Genomic DNA, 19,426 nt, shown 5'->3' with positions numbered 1-19,426 from the left:
TCAAGTGATTTTGCCGAGGTTACTGCCCCAAGTGCAAGACTTTATTGAATTAAGAAATCCGACTACACTGGAAAAGTTATTTGAGCTAGCAATCCAGTTTGAAAGTAGAAGAACGGCGGACATTGAAAGAAGACGCCAATATCAACAGCGAAACCAATTTGGTGCGCCAAGACTACAGCAAACTCAAGCACACGGCTACGGAAGCAAAGCGAATCAGTGGGCAAGGAAACCCGAGCATTCAAAAACAGCCGGCGAACGTCGACAGTTCAATAGCAATCCAGGAAAAAAGTCTCAAGGCCAGTGGAAAAAGAAGGAAAGCACGGAAATGAAAAATAAGTTAAACTAAAACGGATTTCTGCTGACGTGAGGGTGCGGAAATCCGAAGGCCAAGAAAACCCCTCTTCCTTCAAGTTAAATACAGTAATGGTGAAAAATTTGACTCTTCCGAAGATTGAAGTGTTGGTGAATAATATCCCAGCCACCGCACTCCTGGATACAGGCGCGCAGTGTTCCTGTGTGGCAGAAGATTTTTTTAGGAAGTACTTTCGGAAATACCGCATATATAATTCGGATAATACGACAGTGTTAGCGGCGAAAGGAGAAAAATGTAAGTGTATAGGTAAATTACCGCTGTATGTCCGTATGAAGTACGAACAAGTAAAGGTGATGTTTTTCATAGTAAAGAATCTGCAAGCACATATTATTTTAGGAATAGATTTCCTTTCAGAGGCACAAACAACGCTGGATTTTAATGATGCGTTCCTTAAGCTGACAATGAAACCAGTTCGTGGAGAAAAGGCTGAACCGCCGATGTTAAATCTTGACCACCTGCCTAATGACGAGCAAGGAAGAATCCGACAAGTGGTAAGTGAATTTGCTTCGTTATTTAGTGATATTCCAGGATTTACTCAGGTTACTAACCATAGAATTGACACCGGAGATTCAATGCCAGTTCGCCACAAAGCATACCGGTATGATAAGAATAAGGAAAAAATTATAGAATGGCATATCACCGATATGCTACGTAAAAAGATCATAACGCCCATCTCAAGTAGTTATGCTAGCCCGGTGGTTTTATGTAAGAAAAATAATGACTATCCTTTGACACATCCAAAAAGGTGGAGATTCGCAATTGACTACCGTAAATTAAACTCCATAACTAAATATCCGGTATATCCGTTACCTATTATTGAAGAAATTCTAAGGAACATAACATCCACCAAATATATGACGACTTTAGACTTAACGACTGGTTATTTTCAAATAGGGTTTAGGCCTGAGGACGTGCCTAAGACTGCTTTTATAACCAAGTCTGGCACTTATGCATTTTTTCGTATGCCATTTGGCCTTTCAGGGGCGCCGGCAACATTTCAGCGATGTATGGACATTGTGTTAAGACCTGTTCTTGGAAAGTCCACATTTATCTATTTAGACGATATCATTATTACTAGTGATAATCTCGACCAACATGTACAGGATTTAAGACAGGTGTTTTCTTTATTAAATGAGGCCGGTCTAAAAGTTAATGTCAAAAAGTGCAAATTTGCAGCCCCTGAATTAAAATATTTAGGTTACAAAATATCTCAGAAAGGAATAGAGACAGACGAATCAAAAATAATCGCTGTACAAAAGTATCCGACTCCAAACACGGCGAAGAAGCTCTCTTCTTTTCTAGGACTTTGTTCATACTATAGGTCCTTTATAAAAAATTTTGCAGCTATTGCTGAACCATTGTTAAAATTAAAAAGGAAAAAGGCAAGATTCTCGTGGACGGCCGAAGCCAATAGTACTTTCGAAAAATTAAAACAAGCATTAACGCAAGCCCCTGTGTTGAAATTTCCTGAAAAGGATGAGAATTTAGAAATTTCAGCGGATGCTTCGGATTATGCGGTAGGAGCGGTACTTTCGCAAAATCAGCAGCCCGTGGCATTTTTTAGCCGAACTTTAAATCAAACACAAAGAAACTATTCCGCGACCGAGAGAGAGGCACTTGCAGTTCTGTTAGCAGTGCTAAAGTTCCGAGTCTATTTTGGAAAGGCGCCAATAACAGTGTACTCTGATCATGCGGCGGTAACTAGATTGTACTCAGGGAAAAACTTATCCCCAATGTTAATAAGATGGGCACTCAAGCTACAAGAATATAATCTGGTAATCAAGCATACCCCCGGAAAGGAAAATATCGTAGCAGATGCCCTATCCAGAATTAAAATAGATGAAGAAGGTAATACCGTAAAGGTGGCAATGCTCACAGCATGTACAATAAATTCCCGAGAAACTGTAATAACCGAACTAGGTAAGGATCCTGAGTTTGGAAGCATTTATGAGTATTTAAAGGATCCTGAAAATTTTAGCCACCAAGATATTGTGGCGATAAGAAATAGGGCGGCCCATTACGAACAAATAGATGGTCTATTATTCTATACAAAAACTACGAATTCCAACAACGAATTTCGACCTGTTATCCCAGCTAGTCTTAGATTAAATATCCTGCAGGAGCTCCATGACAGCCCTTTAGCTTCTCATGCTGGTATTCGAAAAACTATCCAACGCGTACGCGAGGCAGTCTATTTTCCTGAACTGCAAAAGTTAACAAGGGCGTATGTCCAGTCCTGCCCAACATGTCAAGCAGTTAATTATATTAATTTCCGCCCGGCCGGGTTTCTAAATAGTATTAAATCCGAATTTCCAAATGAAATAATTGGCATCGATTTAATGGGCCCTTTCCCAAAAAGTCAGTTAAATAAAAGTCGCTATCTCCTTGTTATGGTTGATCATTTTAGTAAATGGACCGAAATTGTTCCCTTAAAACGAGCCTCCGCGAAATTAGTTACTGATTCTATTTTAAATAAATATATTTTAAAATACGGGGCGCCCCTAAAAGTTATATCGGATAATGGTCCTCAATTTGTAAGTAATATATTTGAAGACATGTGCAAAAAACTGGGCATACGTCATTTAAAAATGGTCCCGTATCGGCCGCAATCAAATATAGCGGAACGGGTCAGCAGAAATATAGTGAAAATTATCCGTAGTTATGTTAAAAATTTTCATAAAAGCTGGGATAACTATGTCAATGAATTTGCTTTCGCCCTTAGGACCGCAAAACATGATACAACGGGCAAAACTCCTGCTGAGTTATTTTTAGGCAGAAAGATTATAACGCCGTTAGATAAATTATTTTATGTGCAACAAAGAGCCCCAGAATTTAAAATGGGTGATATAGAAAAACTAATTAAGGAAGCAAAGAAGAATACTGAAGTAGCACAGAGAAAACAAAAACTATATTATGACTTGAAACGACGGGGAGTAACTTATAAAGTAGGGGATGAAGTTTTAAAAATTAAGCATTCACTTTCTTCAGCACCAGAAGATAAAACTGCCAAATTTTTTCCACGATTTGAAGGACCATATGTCATAGAAAAAATAACTCACGCTGTAGTAGTGTTAAAAGCTAGAAATGGTGAAACCTGCTCCGCAAACATTGATCAAATCAAACCCTACTATGATCGTAATAAAATCACGGCAGACACCGCAGGCACAAGCTCCAGAGGTGGAAAAACGACAAGTACAAGGGCAAGCCATTAAGAGGCAGGAGCAAGTGAAAAGAAAGTTTCCCCGCGGAAAAATTGAAGGTAGCAAGAAAAAGAAGCCGTTCCACCGTCCAGAAAAGAGAGCTCACGAACACCCCCAGAATGAAGAAGGGAGAAGGACGACGTATGCAAAGAGAACCAGGAGAAATGACGGCAACTATAACCCGGCTCTAAAACGGAAGATCTACTCATCCGACAGGACTCTCCGCAGCAAATGTCGCCGAACTGCGGAAGGGCCATCAGCGGCGGAGGAAAAGTTACAAGGAAAATTTGAACGGCCAGCAACGAGGTCCAAGCAGGAACACGAAAGAAGTTTCCCGGTTCCGCCAAGACCAGCTGCCATCAAACGGCCAAGACCACAGGCAGAGGCGAAAAAGAAGGTATTCAAGGGTGACCGAACTGGAGAAAAAAGAAAGCATCTAGAGGAAGGCACTGAAGGGCGAGCCCGTACAAGAAGGAGGATAAATCAAACAACAATCTGCACTACCTTTCAGGACTGGGTCCAGAAAAGAATGTCCGAATATCACAAAGATAAGTAAAATTTTATGTTGCTTTGCAAACTTAAGTTAATCTTTCATTCTTAATGCAAGTGGCAGATTTCAAGAAGTTTTACCTCATGCGAGGTCTACCTTTATCGCCAAAAGGGCGAGAAATGAGTTGTTACCGATTTTGGTATTATGTTTTTCAATTACTCGCGCGTAAAACTAAAGTTGATGTATAATAGCGTTGTGTAAAGACTTAAATATTGTAAAAAGTTATTGTATAAATATTATTTAAAACATTCTGGCAAAAAAGAAGTTTTAGTCTGAAAGACTTTTTGAAATGTATTATTTCAATGTAGAAAGAATTGGCACTTGCTTTGAAAAGAATAGAAGTTAACAATGTACTACTAATGTATGTTTTCAAATGTATAAAATTAACGGCATGTTAATATGTTCTTATATACAATGTGAACTGTTATTTTAAATGTTAAGAAATACCGTGATATGATAAAAGTGAAAGTAATGTTAAATTTTTTTTTTATTCGTGTGACTGTAAAAAGACTAAATCATGGTGAATATGTGTTGAATGAATGTAGTTAGGCTCTCTGACGCTACACTTCAGAGTTAGCCACTTTCAGAATAGTACCTCAGGGTTTAGAGTTGAAGTTAGGGTGTGTTACGAGGTCTTGGTATGTTGAATTTTTAACACGTTAGTGCTTTGATTGTAGGAGGAAGTGTTGAACACATAGACATAAACACATTCGTGTTTGGTGTTCTTTTACAACACATGTCAGAGAGCACGGGGAGAGATAATTAAAATAGTCATGAATGAAATAAGAATGTTAAGAGAAGTATATTCTATATGTTATTTGCAATGTCATTGTGTAACATTTCATTAAACTAGTTTTCCTTCCAGATCTCTGGAAGGAACCAGAATTGAATAAAGCTCCTGTTTAGATGCAGTACAGATGAAAAAAATGTGTCCTGGGAGCTGCTATTGTAAAAACAAATTTATTTCTTTTAAATTTCTAGTTTCTAGCGAAAAATGTTTGTAAAAGATTGGCCTCGCGTTAGATTCTAGAGTTTATTTGAAACTTCAGAGGCTACAATGCACATAATGGTAACCGACAGGCAGCTTACTTATTATTCTCTACTATTTACGACTGTATATGACGTCTTAAATTCTTACATTTCCTTTTGATGTTAGTTTTAGCGTTGCCTGTTTACTTAATATGCTAAAACGTATTCGTATAAAATTATAGTTGTCTGTGGTATGCTATTAATGATGTATCAATTAGATAATAAATAACAAAAGTATTGAATTCGGAATTGTGAATTGGCAGAAGAGAGATGAATATGAACTAGGTCAAAAATGTTTTAATACTTTAAATATACAAGACAGGACCCTCTTATGGTATACAAAATTGTTTACTATACTAATAGGAGAGGCATTCTTCAATAATCTTCTAGTAAAAAGAGCTGAAAGGTTCAGTTTCATCAGAACTGCAAACTTAGATAAGTAATTAATATGACTTGCGTATCGCTGTGACTCAAAGCCTTTTATAAAAAATCTAGTTTTGATGTTATATAAAAATGCGAGTGAGATGCATCTTAAAAACAAATATTCTCAAACATTACTGTAAAGTCATTATGGTTTTTTGAAGCAGGTAGATATGAAAAATGCGCAATGCCCTCGCCGGGGCTCGAATCTGGACCTCTCGAATACGCACCGAGTGTACCACCGTTACACCACGAATGCATGCAGAAAGGAAGGATAGAATACTATATAATACATAATGACGATGTCAATGCAAATACGAGCACAGTTATAACTTACATTAATTTTACGTAAGTTGTAAGGATCTTAAGTTTTACTAACGTTTATTTTATTTTAAATCTTTACTATCACTTCTTATTTTCTACTTCCGGCCAGAATTATAAGCGTTAATGTATTTATGCAAAGTTTGTCTGGCGAACGCCAAGTATTTAAGTTGTGGCTTTTTGCCAAGCGAGAGAGAGGAAGCAGTTAGTCGAAGCAGGCCGCTTACCTTAGAAGTTTTACTCAGTTGCTGGTTGCCTTCCAGGCCAGAGGTTTTAATCCTCTTGATAATTTTTAAACGTATTGTAGTGTTCACAGTTCTCTGTACTACATACGGCTTCCTGTTAATATAAGGCCAACCTTCCACGTTTATTATTTTAAAGTTAAATTAGAATTTTAGTTTTATTTTTTATATTTTTACGTTTAGACCACAAGTAGTGGGTCTGTGTATTCCGAAGTACGGAAGTTATTGTAAATAGAGAAAAATAAAGGGTTTTGTATACCCTTCTTGTGTATCCTGTCTACTTCCCACAGTGATTGAACATAGCTTTAGTAAGCTCTCTGTTCCGAGTCAGGTCCTTGCATGTTCCCGAAGAAAGTAAGACGGAACATTGAACCTGATAAACTAACTACGTTTAGACTTGTCTTCGAAGAGTCAATAAATAGTCGCCACTTGGTAAGCTTATAGGACATGCTGTTAATGTTCTCTAATTTTGCTACGTGATATGACAATTTAAAAATCAGTGTAACAGTTACACAGGTACAAATTATCGAAATAACACATTAGTTTGGCGGGAAGGATTTTCATACAGAACAGTGATTATCGATGACTTTATATTATTTCTTTTCAGATATTACCCCTCAGGGGGCTCACTTTTGTGTACGGTTGTGGCAATTTATCGTAATTTTGCTGACAAATTATTTACAGAAGCTACTGAATTTTAATTAAGGTTCGGGATGGAATCTACGCAAGATGTTTGGAATTGGCACTAAATAAATATGATCCTTTAAAAGGATCGAATTATATCAATTTACATAAAGAACATAAATGTCAAAAATAATGCTAATAAATACTTTATGTAGTCTTTTTTATTTGCAGTTGGTCCAGTAAAATGCCTCTCAGGGGGCTCACTTTTGTGAGTACGGGTGTGGCAATCCCGAGGTACCCTAGCCCTTCAGGGGATCATCTTCTTGGTGAGACGGGTGTCACGATCCTGGAGCCCCAGGGATCTATCCTCTTTTCCATCTCCTCTCCTCATAACTGGAACTTTTTTCCTTCCCTTCTCCCTTGTGGTTTCTCTCTACGGAGTTTGGGGCTCGTCACGAGAGACTGATACAGACCTTGTCTCTAGTTTTCGACTGGCGAGAAAACTGCCCACGTGTTTGCCGTGCGTGGAGACCCGTGTCGCTGGAAAGGAGGGTCCTGGTAGTTGAGGGGCGAGGTACTGTCCCCAACACACTGCTTTGGCCTCTGCTTCAGCTAAACGGGAGGCACCTTAGTCGTCCTCACGGGTGTCAATCGGCTGGTCACTAGTACTTGTGTCAGTGGCTTGGGGTTACGCTCTCGGGAGTACCTGCTTTCGGGAAAGCCGACTGTGGGGCTTCAGTTTGCGTATATGTCCGGCTAGCCCTAACACAAGAATCTGTGTTCCCTTGTTGGGCTCCGTGGTGGGCGGGGCCGTCGGACCTGAATCGTTTCTCATACAAACATGCCACACGAAAAATGCCACACAAAAAATATCAAATAAAAATAGAAGTCGCAGCAATAGCTCTCTTGATGAGATGATTTCTGAATCTGCGGATTCAGACTTTATGGAAGTGGAAGAGTGTCTGGAAGTTCCCAGGCATCTACTTCCACGAAAAACAAAAGAACAGCACAGGAAAAACAAAAACCATTCATAATGGCCACCCTCATGTCATGGAACTGTCGCGGTTTCCACCGAAATTTGCTCGACATCAAAGCCATAATTAATGCTTATTATCCTGTATGCTTCGCAATACAGGAAACAAATCTAAAACCAGAACAGGCAAAACTTCGGAGGATTTCTTTCGTCAGGAAAGATAACATTGAAGGTGAGCGTGCCAGTGGAGGTGTAGGTCTCCTCACCTCACTGGATTATCCCTCAAATGTGCTTTCTTTGACGACATCCCTCCAAGTTGTCGCTACTCAAACAAATTTTGATATTGTTGTTACAGTCGTTTCTCTGTATTTGCCTCCAAATGAGCATATTGATCAGCAAGATTTAAATGGTCTTTTAGAGCAGCTGCCTGAGCCTTTCATCATAATACGAGATTTTAAAGCCCACAGTCCTCTCTGGGGTAGTAAAGATACAAATTGCCGAGGAAGACAAATTGAGCAGATGATCGAAGATCATAGCCTTTTTTCTCCTAAATAATGGGCAAGATACGTACTTCCATGAGCCTTCAAGGACATTCCACGCTCTAGATCTTGCCATCTGTTCACCATCTCTGTTGGCATTTTGCACTTTTAGTGTCGGAAATGACCTGTACAACAGCGATCATTATCCCATCTTTGTGTCTCTTGCACGAAGAGGAGCAAATCCCATGACGAGACTCCCTCGGTTTATGCTGGACAGGGCAGACTGGGAACTCTTCTCTTCCATTGCAGAGCTCAGAGATCAAATGGTAGAAGATGGGCATATCGATGACGCTGTTGAAGCTGTTACTAATACTATTATTCAGGCAGCTATGCTCTCCATTCCTAGAACATCAGGAACACTACTAAAATATTCAAAACCATGGTGGAATCGCGACTGTCATGAAGCACTGAAAAAACAGAAAAAAGCATCGGGTATTTTTCGTAGATATCCTACTCTGCGAAACCTCATAGCCTTTAAAAGAGCCAAAGCAAATGCACGAAAAGTAAGAAGGCAGAGCCAGAGGGATTCCTGGATTTCATATGTGTCGTCAATAACATCCTCCACGCCTAGTAAGCGGGTTTGGGAAAGAGTTCGAAAAGCATGCGGCATATATAAAGACCACTCACTTTCCTTTTCGGAAAAAGATGGTCGAGTGATTAGCTCCATAGAAGAAATTGCGAATACTATTGGTGAGACATTTGCTGCCGTTTCTTCCAGCACAAACTATACACCTGCATTTCTCTCTATGAAGCAGCACTCTGAAATAAATCCCATCGCATTCATCTCTTCCAAATCTGAGCCTTACAATAGAGACTTTACTATGCTTGAATTAAGGAGTGCTTTATTGCAGACACATAAGTCTTCTCCGGGTCTTGATGGCGTGAATTACGAAATGCTAAAGCATCTGTCCTATAAGTCACTGAATGCCCTTCTCACTCTTTACAATAGGGTGTGCAAGGAGCGTACCTTTCCCAGTGCATGGAGGAGAGCTGTTGTCATTCCTATTGCTAAGCCAGGGAAAGATCCAAGGAATCCCTCCAACTATAGGCCAATTGCCCTTACGAGTTGCCTCTACAAACTGTTTCAAAAGATGGTAAACAGCCGCCTAGTCTACTTCTTGGAAAAAAATAATATTATATCACTTTATCAAAGCGGTTTTCGAAAGGGGAGGACTACCGTAGATAATATGCTCCTCTTAGAGACATCTATTCGAAAAGCTTTTGTAAGAAGAAGTCACCTTGTCTCAATATTTTTTGACATTGAGAAAGCTTATGATAAGGCATGGAGATACGGTATACTTCGCCATCTTCACGAGAGTGGTTTGCGCGGCAACCTACCAATTTTTATTCAGAATTTCTTGAACCCTAGAACTTTTCAAGTAAGAATTGGCTCTGTTTTTTCGGATGTTTTTCAACAGGAAGAGGGTGTGCCTCAAGGCTGTGTGCTTAGTGTAACCCTGTTTAGTTTAAAAATAAACTCAGTACTAAAAGAACTTCCTTCCACCATCTTGGGATCTCTATATGTTGATGATCTGCAGATTAGCTGTCGAGGGGCAGACATGAGATACGTAGAGAGGCAGTTGCAGATAGCTCTGAATAAGATCCAAGAATGGTCAAACAAACAGGGATTTACTTTTTCCAAACAAAAACCTGTGTGCGTGCACTTTTGTAGGAAGCGAGGTCTCCATCCTGAACCTGAGTTATATCTCAATGGTTCAATTATTCCAGTTGCGCCCGAAGTAAAATTTTTAGGAGTGACGTTCGACCAGAAATTGACTTTCGTTCCTCATGTTTTAAACCTGAGAAAGAAGTGTCTAAAAACACTAAATATTTTAAAAGTGTTGGCGAACACGTCCTGGGGTGCAGAGCGTTGCTCCATGCTTCGCATTTACAGAGCCCTTGTTCGCTCTAGAGTGGACTATGGCTCAGTTGTTTACGGATCCGCTCGGTGATCAGTTTTGTTAAAACTCGATCCCGTTCACCATCAAGCTCTGCGGATTTGTTCATGAGCTTTCAGAACTTCTCCTGTCCAGAGCCTGTATGTTGACTCTAACGAACCATCACTTTATCTGAGGCGTGACCAATTGTCCCTATTGCAATATTTTAATATTCTATCACAACCTGAACATCCCAATAAGCTGTACTTACTTGATGATGTGTGTAACACTTTATTTGAAACACGTCCATCCTGTGTTCCTACCTTTCCTTTAAGAGTTCGCCCTATCATTGAGGAAATTTTCCGTCTCTGATATGCGCCCCCAAGCAGTACAGAATTTTGAATTTCCACCTTGGAAAAATGCACGGATTCAGCTTCTTGATGTTTTCAAGCATCACGTCAAGGCAAGCACCAATGACATCATTTATAGACAACTCTTCGCTGAGCACAGGCAGAAATATAGCAGTTATCTTCCAGTTTATACAGATGGATCCAAGTCAAAAGATCATGTCGGGATGGCATTTGTAATTGAAGACCACATGGAGGGCAGACGCTTGCACCATGCCTTCTCTGTCTTAACATCTGAATTAACTGCAATATATTATTGTCTTTTGTACATCTCAAGGCTCTGCCACAAAAAGTTTATAGTTTATACAGACTCCTATAGTGCACTGAAATCTTTAGAAGCTTTTTCTAACACTTAAAACCCAGTCATAGTGGATGTTCTCAAGATACATATAAACCTAACGAGTCGTGGATATGAAATCCTGTACTGCTGGGTTCCCGGTCATGTGGGAATTAAATGGAATGAGCTGGCAGATATCACAGCGAAATGTGCTGTTGAACTGTCCAGTCGCCTCATCCCTTTTGGAGACATCTGTTGTGTTGTGAAAGAGAAGATACGAAAAAAATGGCAGCAATTTTGGGATGTTCAGCGTCAAAACAAGTTAAGACATGTAAAGCCTAAAATTGAGCATTGAGATTTTGCTGGAAATCGTAAAGAAGAAGTTCTTTTGACTCGCCTCAGAATTGGTCACACAAGAGTGACACATGGCTACCTTTTAAAAGCAGAGAATGAGCCTGTTTGTTCAAATTGTAATGTTTGTCTATCTGTCCGTCATATTTTAATTGAGTGTCCATATTTTAATAATCTTCGTCAGAAGTATTTTAATAGCTGTGACTTACTTCTCGACCGTTTAATCGGAAGGGAGGTGAATTGTAATTTATTTTATTATTTAAAAGAGACTGGCTTTTATCACCTAATATAATTTGTTTTGAAAATTGTGTTTTGAATTTTAAATGTGTGGTTTTATCTTGTTTTTATATGACTTCATCCTCTGGATTTGATACATTTGTCTACTTGTTTTTATTTATTGTATTTTAATTTCATCAATTGTACTCACCCCATCTCGCGTCTGGCGCACTATAATCAACTTTGGTTTTGCGCCATAATCTCTCACTCACTCACTCACTCACTTTTCAGATATTAATGAAAATTCTACAATTAGAAAATTGTCAGTTGTAAGCCTGTTACGTAATTAATTTCCATTTAAAAACTTCTGACTCTATTCGAAGTTCTGAATATTTTACAAGAATCACAACATTGGGTACCTGATTAACAAAATATAAAGATAGAATTGCATCGTCAAAAGGATAAGCCATTATCTTTATAAATTCAGCAACGTCTCCTTAAGCTTTTATTATTCATCATGCACAATTGTAGATAAATTTTCTATTTAATCTCTGGTCCAGTTAAATAATATAATAGATTATTTTTCTTCTCTTAGTTTATATTTGTTTTAGTCTCTTAGAAAGATTTTATAAAAATCTTATAAATTATTATTATTATTTAAAATGTGGCACATGAACAAATTAGTGGTTCAAAAGCCTATCTTACTTCCATGTCTTAAATTGTAACTATAGATCTGAACTAACCATTTAAGAAATACTTAGATATGCAATCTTTTTGAGGCTTTCTGTCTGCAAACGCTTCGCTCGGAGCTACTTGTTCAGAAATTCTTAAATAAATGCCTGCATAAATATTTTCCAATGGAGATCAATTGCTAATATTTTATTTTACTTACATCATATTAGTCAGAAAAGGAAAGTCAAGTGATATTCACATGATTTGTTTTAAAATATTTGTGTTAAGATTGATTAGCATTGCCATTTATTTTTGTACATCAGGATTATCACACTGTCTGTGTATTAGGAATGATGCTTATTCTCTTCATTGCTGTGGTTATTGATTTTGTGCGTTTATAATGCAGGAAATGTTAAGTTTAAATTTCAAGCCGTATTTAAAAGGATTTTGCGAGAACATGCTTACTCGGTTTCTTAGGAATTAAACAAAAAGTAAGTGTTCGTGATGTCAGAGGCAAAATATTTCAAACGTTCCTCTTCATGATTTCAGAAAATTATCTTTTTTAATAGTCGTTTCACTGAAGCTGTACATTGCATGAGAGTCTAAGAATAAGTGAAACAATCTGCATATCAAACTATTCGCAAAAGTATCTAATGTGAGGGGTCGGCAACGCGGACACCGCTGGCGCCATGAAGGCCCTCCATGAGATTTGTATGCGTCTTTAGACATGCTGAGCTCAACAACTATATCGCTCGTAATGTAATGTAATCGCGCAAGCTCAACATCAGCAAATAGCAATCAATGTCATATAGTGACGCAGTTGTAAGAAGATTCTCATTACTGGTACATTTGGTAGTATTTTATTGTTCTGCAGACAAGCTTCACATATTTTGAGTATTAGTGGCCGTATCACGCAAGATAGTCGCATTTCTTACTACTAAATCCATATTGTACTTGTTAAACGGATTTTATACATAACCCACCATAGTAAAACGAAATGAAAGCATTCTTTTAATGATGACTAGAAAGCACAATTTTTCTTTATTGATTTCAAAGGCTTATTGCATTTTCTGCTTACTGCGCAGTAACAATGCGAAGATTCCCAAGAAAAGTAACATTGAAAGACATTCAAAACCGTTCATTCTAATGCCGACTACCTTATGAGCTTCGAAACAAGAAGAAAACGGATATTCTATAATAAACGGATATCTTTCTATAATAGCTGATATAATAATCAGCTATTACCAAACAAGAAAGCATTTTTGCTAAACCTTTAAAACGATCGAAAGCTGACTTGTTATGAATTTGTATTGCGAGTTTTAACCGTTTTTCTTTACGTATTAAAAGGTAACGAAAACGATACAGATAAGATTACTTTTGCAACGGTTGGTACTAATAGAATAATTTCATTTCAGCTGATTGTTGCGTGTCAGTAACTTGTTTCCATTACATAGTAGCAAAAAATTGCCCATTTTCTTGCTTGGTTGGGAAAGCATTTTATGTGCATTTTTTCATAAACGTTTTCACAATGACAAAACAAATTGCTAGAGCATAACAACTTTTACGCCGCATAAATTAACTCTGTTTTGATCTAATTATACATCTGTTATTTTTATCACATACTTAGTTTTATTACATACATATTTTTATTATTATTGTAGCCGCTCTACTGCCCCCGCCGAACTCTCGCAAATCTGAAATATGCTTTTCTAAAGAAAAAAGATGTGCAACTTTGTGTTATATTTTATAGATGTGAAAAACTACCCCGGCGTTATACCATATGAATCATTTTATAGTTTAGAAGTTTCCTGTTTATAAAATTGTTTTGACTTTTTTTACTTTCTGATTCCACAATAGTTTGTTTTACATATTACACACCTTTAACAGGCAACTCAAAAACTATCAATCAGCAGGCATTAAGACTTTTGCACCGCGTCTAGTCTGAGAATAAAATCATTCCCCCATGCTTAGTCCTAGAATAAAATAAGAATGAAACATCTTGGCTGAAAATTAAGGTTATGGAAAAAATGAAAGAAAAAATCAAATCAAATGAATTGATTGCTACCCTTTATATTGTACTAATCAATACTTTTATTTTCGTATAAAGTTTTGAACATTTCAATTTTTTTATTGAATTTTATGAAGAACAGTACCTATTACAGTGAACTTTAGCATCACTGGAAGGCTATATGAAAATAGTAATAATAATATTAATAAAGGCCTTGTGTATAATAAAACATAAAGAAGATACATAAAAATAAAGCTTTCTATCGCATAAAAAGAAGGCCTTACATCTAAGGAAAGATATTTAAAAATGATGCATAAAATGTGTATATATCTGATTATGGCAAAGCCTCAAGGGCTATCTGCCTAAGGGGAGGGATGCCTTCGTTCTAAGGGAAACTGGCTCGTATACACGTTACACATGGGAAAAACTACGAAATCGCCCATACAGCCAGCCCGTCCGCGGGATTCGAACCTCGAACCGAACTAAGCAGAACTAAGTAGACAGCGTTCAGCGACTTTATCGCTCGGCCGCTGGTGGGCCTGATGCATAAAAACAAGGATTGCTGTGATATATAAAAGAAGGCTTTAGGCACAAAGAGCGAAGTTCGTTAATCACCAACAAAAATCTGTTGGTGACAAATCAACTATTGTCTAACGAAGTAAACTTTTATACCATATATATATATATATATATATATATATATATAAACGATATAAACAAATAATTGGTAAACAAAGACATTTATTTTACAGGCTTTGAAATTTAAAATCTAAAGTAAATTTATTTATAAGATACATAAAAATAGCATTTTGCTTTCATCAGTTCTTTTAAACAGTAAAAGTTGTCATGAAATTGCGTAATAAATGTAGTTTGTCCTGAATTAGAATAGTCTTTACTATAACTATGCATAAGAAAAGTCCCTGAAATCGTAATTTCAAAATTGGTTTACAACTTCAAATTGGTTGTGATCTCGTGATTTTCATAAGTAGTTTATTGTCACTGTAACTTACAAAATATACGTACTTAAACAGAAATAACTGCAACATCCACTAAAAGGTGCAGTTATCTTTAAAATATTGGCATAATTGGAGTTACTTTATTCATGACAGAATGATGCTTGTAAATTTCTGTTTTTAATTGTTTCAAAATAATCTCATATTCTCTTACGACTTGAATTATTTATACAAAATATCGAATATCATTCGTAATGTTAGCCAGTGCAAAATTTATCAGTGATTTAAAATTGCAAAATAACGCATTCATGTGTGGGTAAACAATTCAAAGTCTTTAAAAACGGAAAGAACAGTATATTATAGATACTTTCCAGACCTGTCACTAATATGATTGTGAACAGTTTTCTTTTCATTATTATATACAGTTTTTCATATTTTTGCATTGTAGGAAATCATTTAAAACACATGACGAAGTTAATCATGAAATACAACTAAGCGAGTTTATTTGAAACTTCAGAGGCTACAATGCACATAATGGTAACCGACAGGCAGCTTACTTATTATTCTCTACTATTTACGACTGTATATGACGTCTTAAATTCTTACATTTCCTTTTGATGTTAGTTTTAGCGTTGCCTGTTTACTTAATATGCTAAAACGTATTCGTATAAAATTATAGTTGTCTGTGGTATGCTATTAATGATGTATCAATTAGATAATAAATAACAAAAGTATTGAATTCGGAATTGTGAATTGGCAGAAGAGAGATGAATATGAACTAGGTCAAAAATGTGGTAATACTTTAAATATACAAGACAGGACCCTCTTATGGTATACAAAATTGTTTACTATACTAATAGGAGAGGCATTCTTCAATAATCTTCTAGTAAAAAGAGCTGAAAGGTTCAGTTTCATCAGAACTGCAAACTTAGATAAGTAATTAATATGACTTGCGTATCGCTGTGACTCAAAGCCTTTTATAAAAAATCTAGTTTTGATGTTATATAAAAATGCGAGTGAGATGCATCTTAAAAACAAATATTCTCAAACATTACTGTAAAGTCATTATGGTTTTTTGAAGCAGGTAGATATGAAAAATGCGCAATGCCCTCGCCGGGGCTCGAATCTGGACCTCTCGAATACGCACCGAGTGTACCACCGTTACACCACGAATGCATGCAGAAAGGAAGGATAGAATACTATATAATACATAATGACGATGTCAATGCAAATACGAGCACAGTTATAACTTACATTAATTTTACGTAAGTTGTAAGGATCTTAAGTTTTACTAACGTTTATTTTTATTTTAAATCTTTACTATCACTTCTTATTTTCTACTTCCGGCCAGAATTAAAAGCTTTAAATTATTTATGCAAATTTGTCTTGCGAACGCCAAGTACTTAAGTTGTGGCTTTTTGCCAAGCAAGAGAGAGGAAGGAGTTAGTAGAAGCAGGCCGCTTGCCTTAGCAGTTTTACTCGGTTGCTGGTTGCCTTCAAGGCCAGAGGTTTAATCCTCTTGATAATTTTAAACGTATCGTAGTGTTAACAGTTCTCTGTACTACATACGGCCTTTCTGTTAATATACGGCCAATCTTCGAGTAGACACTTGTTTATTAATCCAAAGTTAGTTTAGTTAGAATTTAGTTAATATTTTTATATTCTTACGTTCAGACCACAAGTGGTTGGTCTCTGTATTCCGAAGTCCGGAAATCTTTGGAAAGAGAGAAAAATAAAGGGTTTTGTATACCCTTCCTGTGTATCTTGTCTACTTCCCACATTTATTGAACATAACTTTAGTAAGCTCCCTGTTCCGAGTCAGGTCATCGAATGTTCCCCAAACAAGTAAGGAGGAATACTGAACCTGATAAAGTAACATATTACTAGGCTAAATTAACATGAACAATTTAAATGCATTTAATAGACAGAACCGATTGAAAAGTTTCTGTTTTCTTCTTCCACTCTTTGACTGATAATTAAATGAAAGAGAATTTCAAGAACATCTGTCCACGTTTTCAGTACGTCTTTAAACCATCCAATACATCTGGATAAGGCAAATGTTTTCGTGACACACGCTGATACACTTTTTTTTCACATTTATGTCTGGGATTTCTGCTGATAAGTTAAACGTTAAGTGATATTTCCGTAATAAAATTTGAGCTACAGCTGCATTATTTTCTGTACTACAAATTCGTAAAATTTTAAATTTTTTTATGCATATGCTTAAATAAATCCTTATTTTTCATCATTGCTGATATATTCCAAAAATACTACTTCAAACACGTATTTCGCTAGTTTTAGCTTAAAGCTTCAGGAAAGTAATAGATATGAACACTTTACGCATTTAATATAGGCACTAAAGAGATGGTTTACCTTGTTCGTTAATTGTAAACTGAGTACAGTTCTAAGAATTGGTAGGAAAATGAACTGCACTTTCTAAATATGATTTAGTTAAATAGTAAAGAAAATTCGCAGAAAAATTGATAGATAGTGTCTTCTCTGATGAAAAGTCAAACATATGAACACAATTACAACTACCTCCATTTCATTCTTCAGTATTAACATTCCGCTCACTAAGTCTATCTTCTACAAACGTATTCGCTCACTAAATCTATCTTCTACAAACGAGTATTCCGCTCACTAAATCTATCTTCTACAAACGTATTGATGTTGAGTGAAGTGACTCGATTATTAGCTTGAATTCCTCCCTTGCCATGTGGATGACTAGATGACTTCCTGTTCATATTTTCTCAAAGAATGTAAAATATATCCACTGCCCAAGAAAAGTGAGCAGTTCTACTCCGGTTAGACAGCTAGCACCTAAGAGAAGTCCCATGGCTCCGCCAATATCACCTTTAAATAAAATAAACAAATATCAGAAATAGTTTCTTTTATTTCTTTTTTCTATAATATAACTGTTTTCGCTATTTTGTGTAAATTTATGTGCATGAATTGCAATTCAGATTCTTATTCGTTAATTTATATAATTTTTCGTTACTGAAATAATAAATCACAACTTTGACGTAGAGTTTCTAACGCAAGCAACAGAAGCGAAATTTAGAATATTTTTTCTAGAAAAATACGATCATAAGTGAATGAGAAATAAAAGAATAAATAACTTGTCTTTCAAGCTTTGCTTCGCCTTTAAACATTTTTAACACCGAAGTAATCTCTAAAAATCTAGATTTAGAAAAAGTAATGAGTTGGTAAGCGATATCAGATGATAAACATACATATAATGAAGATGAAAAATTATTATATAATCGCGATGAAATGGTCATGATGAAAATAATTCTTTAAGTTCCTTGTGGAGTTATCTAAGCATTTGAAACAAAGAATAAATCAGATAATCTCCTTTGGTTCTAAACATTTTAAAGGAATAAGTTTATTATGTAATTATGTTAAATATTGCATACATCATTTACATTATTTACTAATATACGCATCGAAACATACAGGTCAATGTTGAACGTTTAATTAATTTGTCACGTTTACTAGCATTATTTGCATAATATTTGTTCTGTGCGTATCAACATTTTTCGGAATTTCTTGAGGCAATATTACTGAATGATTGCAACGAGGCTAGATAATATACTAATGTGCTAGTCAGTTCCTTGTTAATGTGTGCATTTAGACACCTGCATTGCCGAATATCAATATCCTTGCTTGTTCTATAATTACAGAACATGCACAGAACGAACAGGTGTAGCAAATTTTAAGTATTCCAGTATTCCAGTAAATAATGTTTGTCTCCCTAATTCCAGATGATTTTTTAAAGTTTTTTTCAAGTTTTATTGAAATACTGTTTGCTTCCCTGAATATAAAATTCCAGATGCCTTAACCTTTTTCAAGTTAAATTGTTTAGCTACAGTTTAATCAAATTCTGGAGCATGAAAATGAATAAATTATACAAAATTACAATATTTGTGAAACAAAATCTAAATTTCTAATTATAATTTTGAGCTTAGGTTATAATTAATAGTTATAATTCTAAATTTGCAGTTATTTATTAGGAGCTAAGCTTACTTATTAAATGAAAATCAAAATGTAATTAAAGAATAAATTTATTTAATAAGTCAGAAAAATGAACTATGGTTTAAATATCGATCAGAGTGCACTCTTCGAGTTTTTGGAGATTTAGGGTTTTTTCAAGATAACCTAAATTTATGGAACTTTCATAGCGTATTAATTTTTGTGTTAAATTTTATGTTTCTCGAAGATTTTTTTATACGTATAGTATAACAAGTTCTTAATTCGACCGTTCTCTCTAATTTAGCATATTAACTTTATCGGAATTAGATAATTATAAGAATTCAAGCAGCCTAAAACAGTGAAAAATACAGAGAAGCACAAATTGCTTTTATAAATGCTATAAAACGAACTTATTATTCTAA

General features: G+C 36.0%; 1 protein-coding gene across 1 annotated transcript in view; it reads right to left on the bottom strand.

Annotated features, from left to right (window-relative positions):
- Positions 1-14,792: 14,792 nt before the first annotated feature.
- The window catches only part of LOC118184116 (acid-sensing ion channel 4-B-like), a 44,827-nt gene continuing 40,193 nt past the window's right edge, over positions 14,793-19,426 (bottom strand). Inside the window, exon 8 of the mRNA XM_035353767.2 lies at positions 14,793-17,885. Coding sequence (XP_035209658.2) covers positions 17,773-17,885 — 113 coding nt within the window. The 3' untranslated portion in view covers positions 14,793-17,772. The remainder of the gene's footprint in view (positions 17,886-19,426) is intronic.

The sequence above is a fragment of the Stegodyphus dumicola genome, chromosome X1, assembly GCF_044657685.1.
Source record: "Stegodyphus dumicola isolate Sdum_Otavi_A_Nest chromosome X1, ASM4465768v1".
NCBI lineage: Eukaryota > Metazoa > Arthropoda > Arachnida > Araneae > Eresidae > Stegodyphus > Stegodyphus dumicola.
Note: the sequence above shows the minus strand (reverse complement) of the source record. Positions and strands in the feature narration are given on the sequence as shown.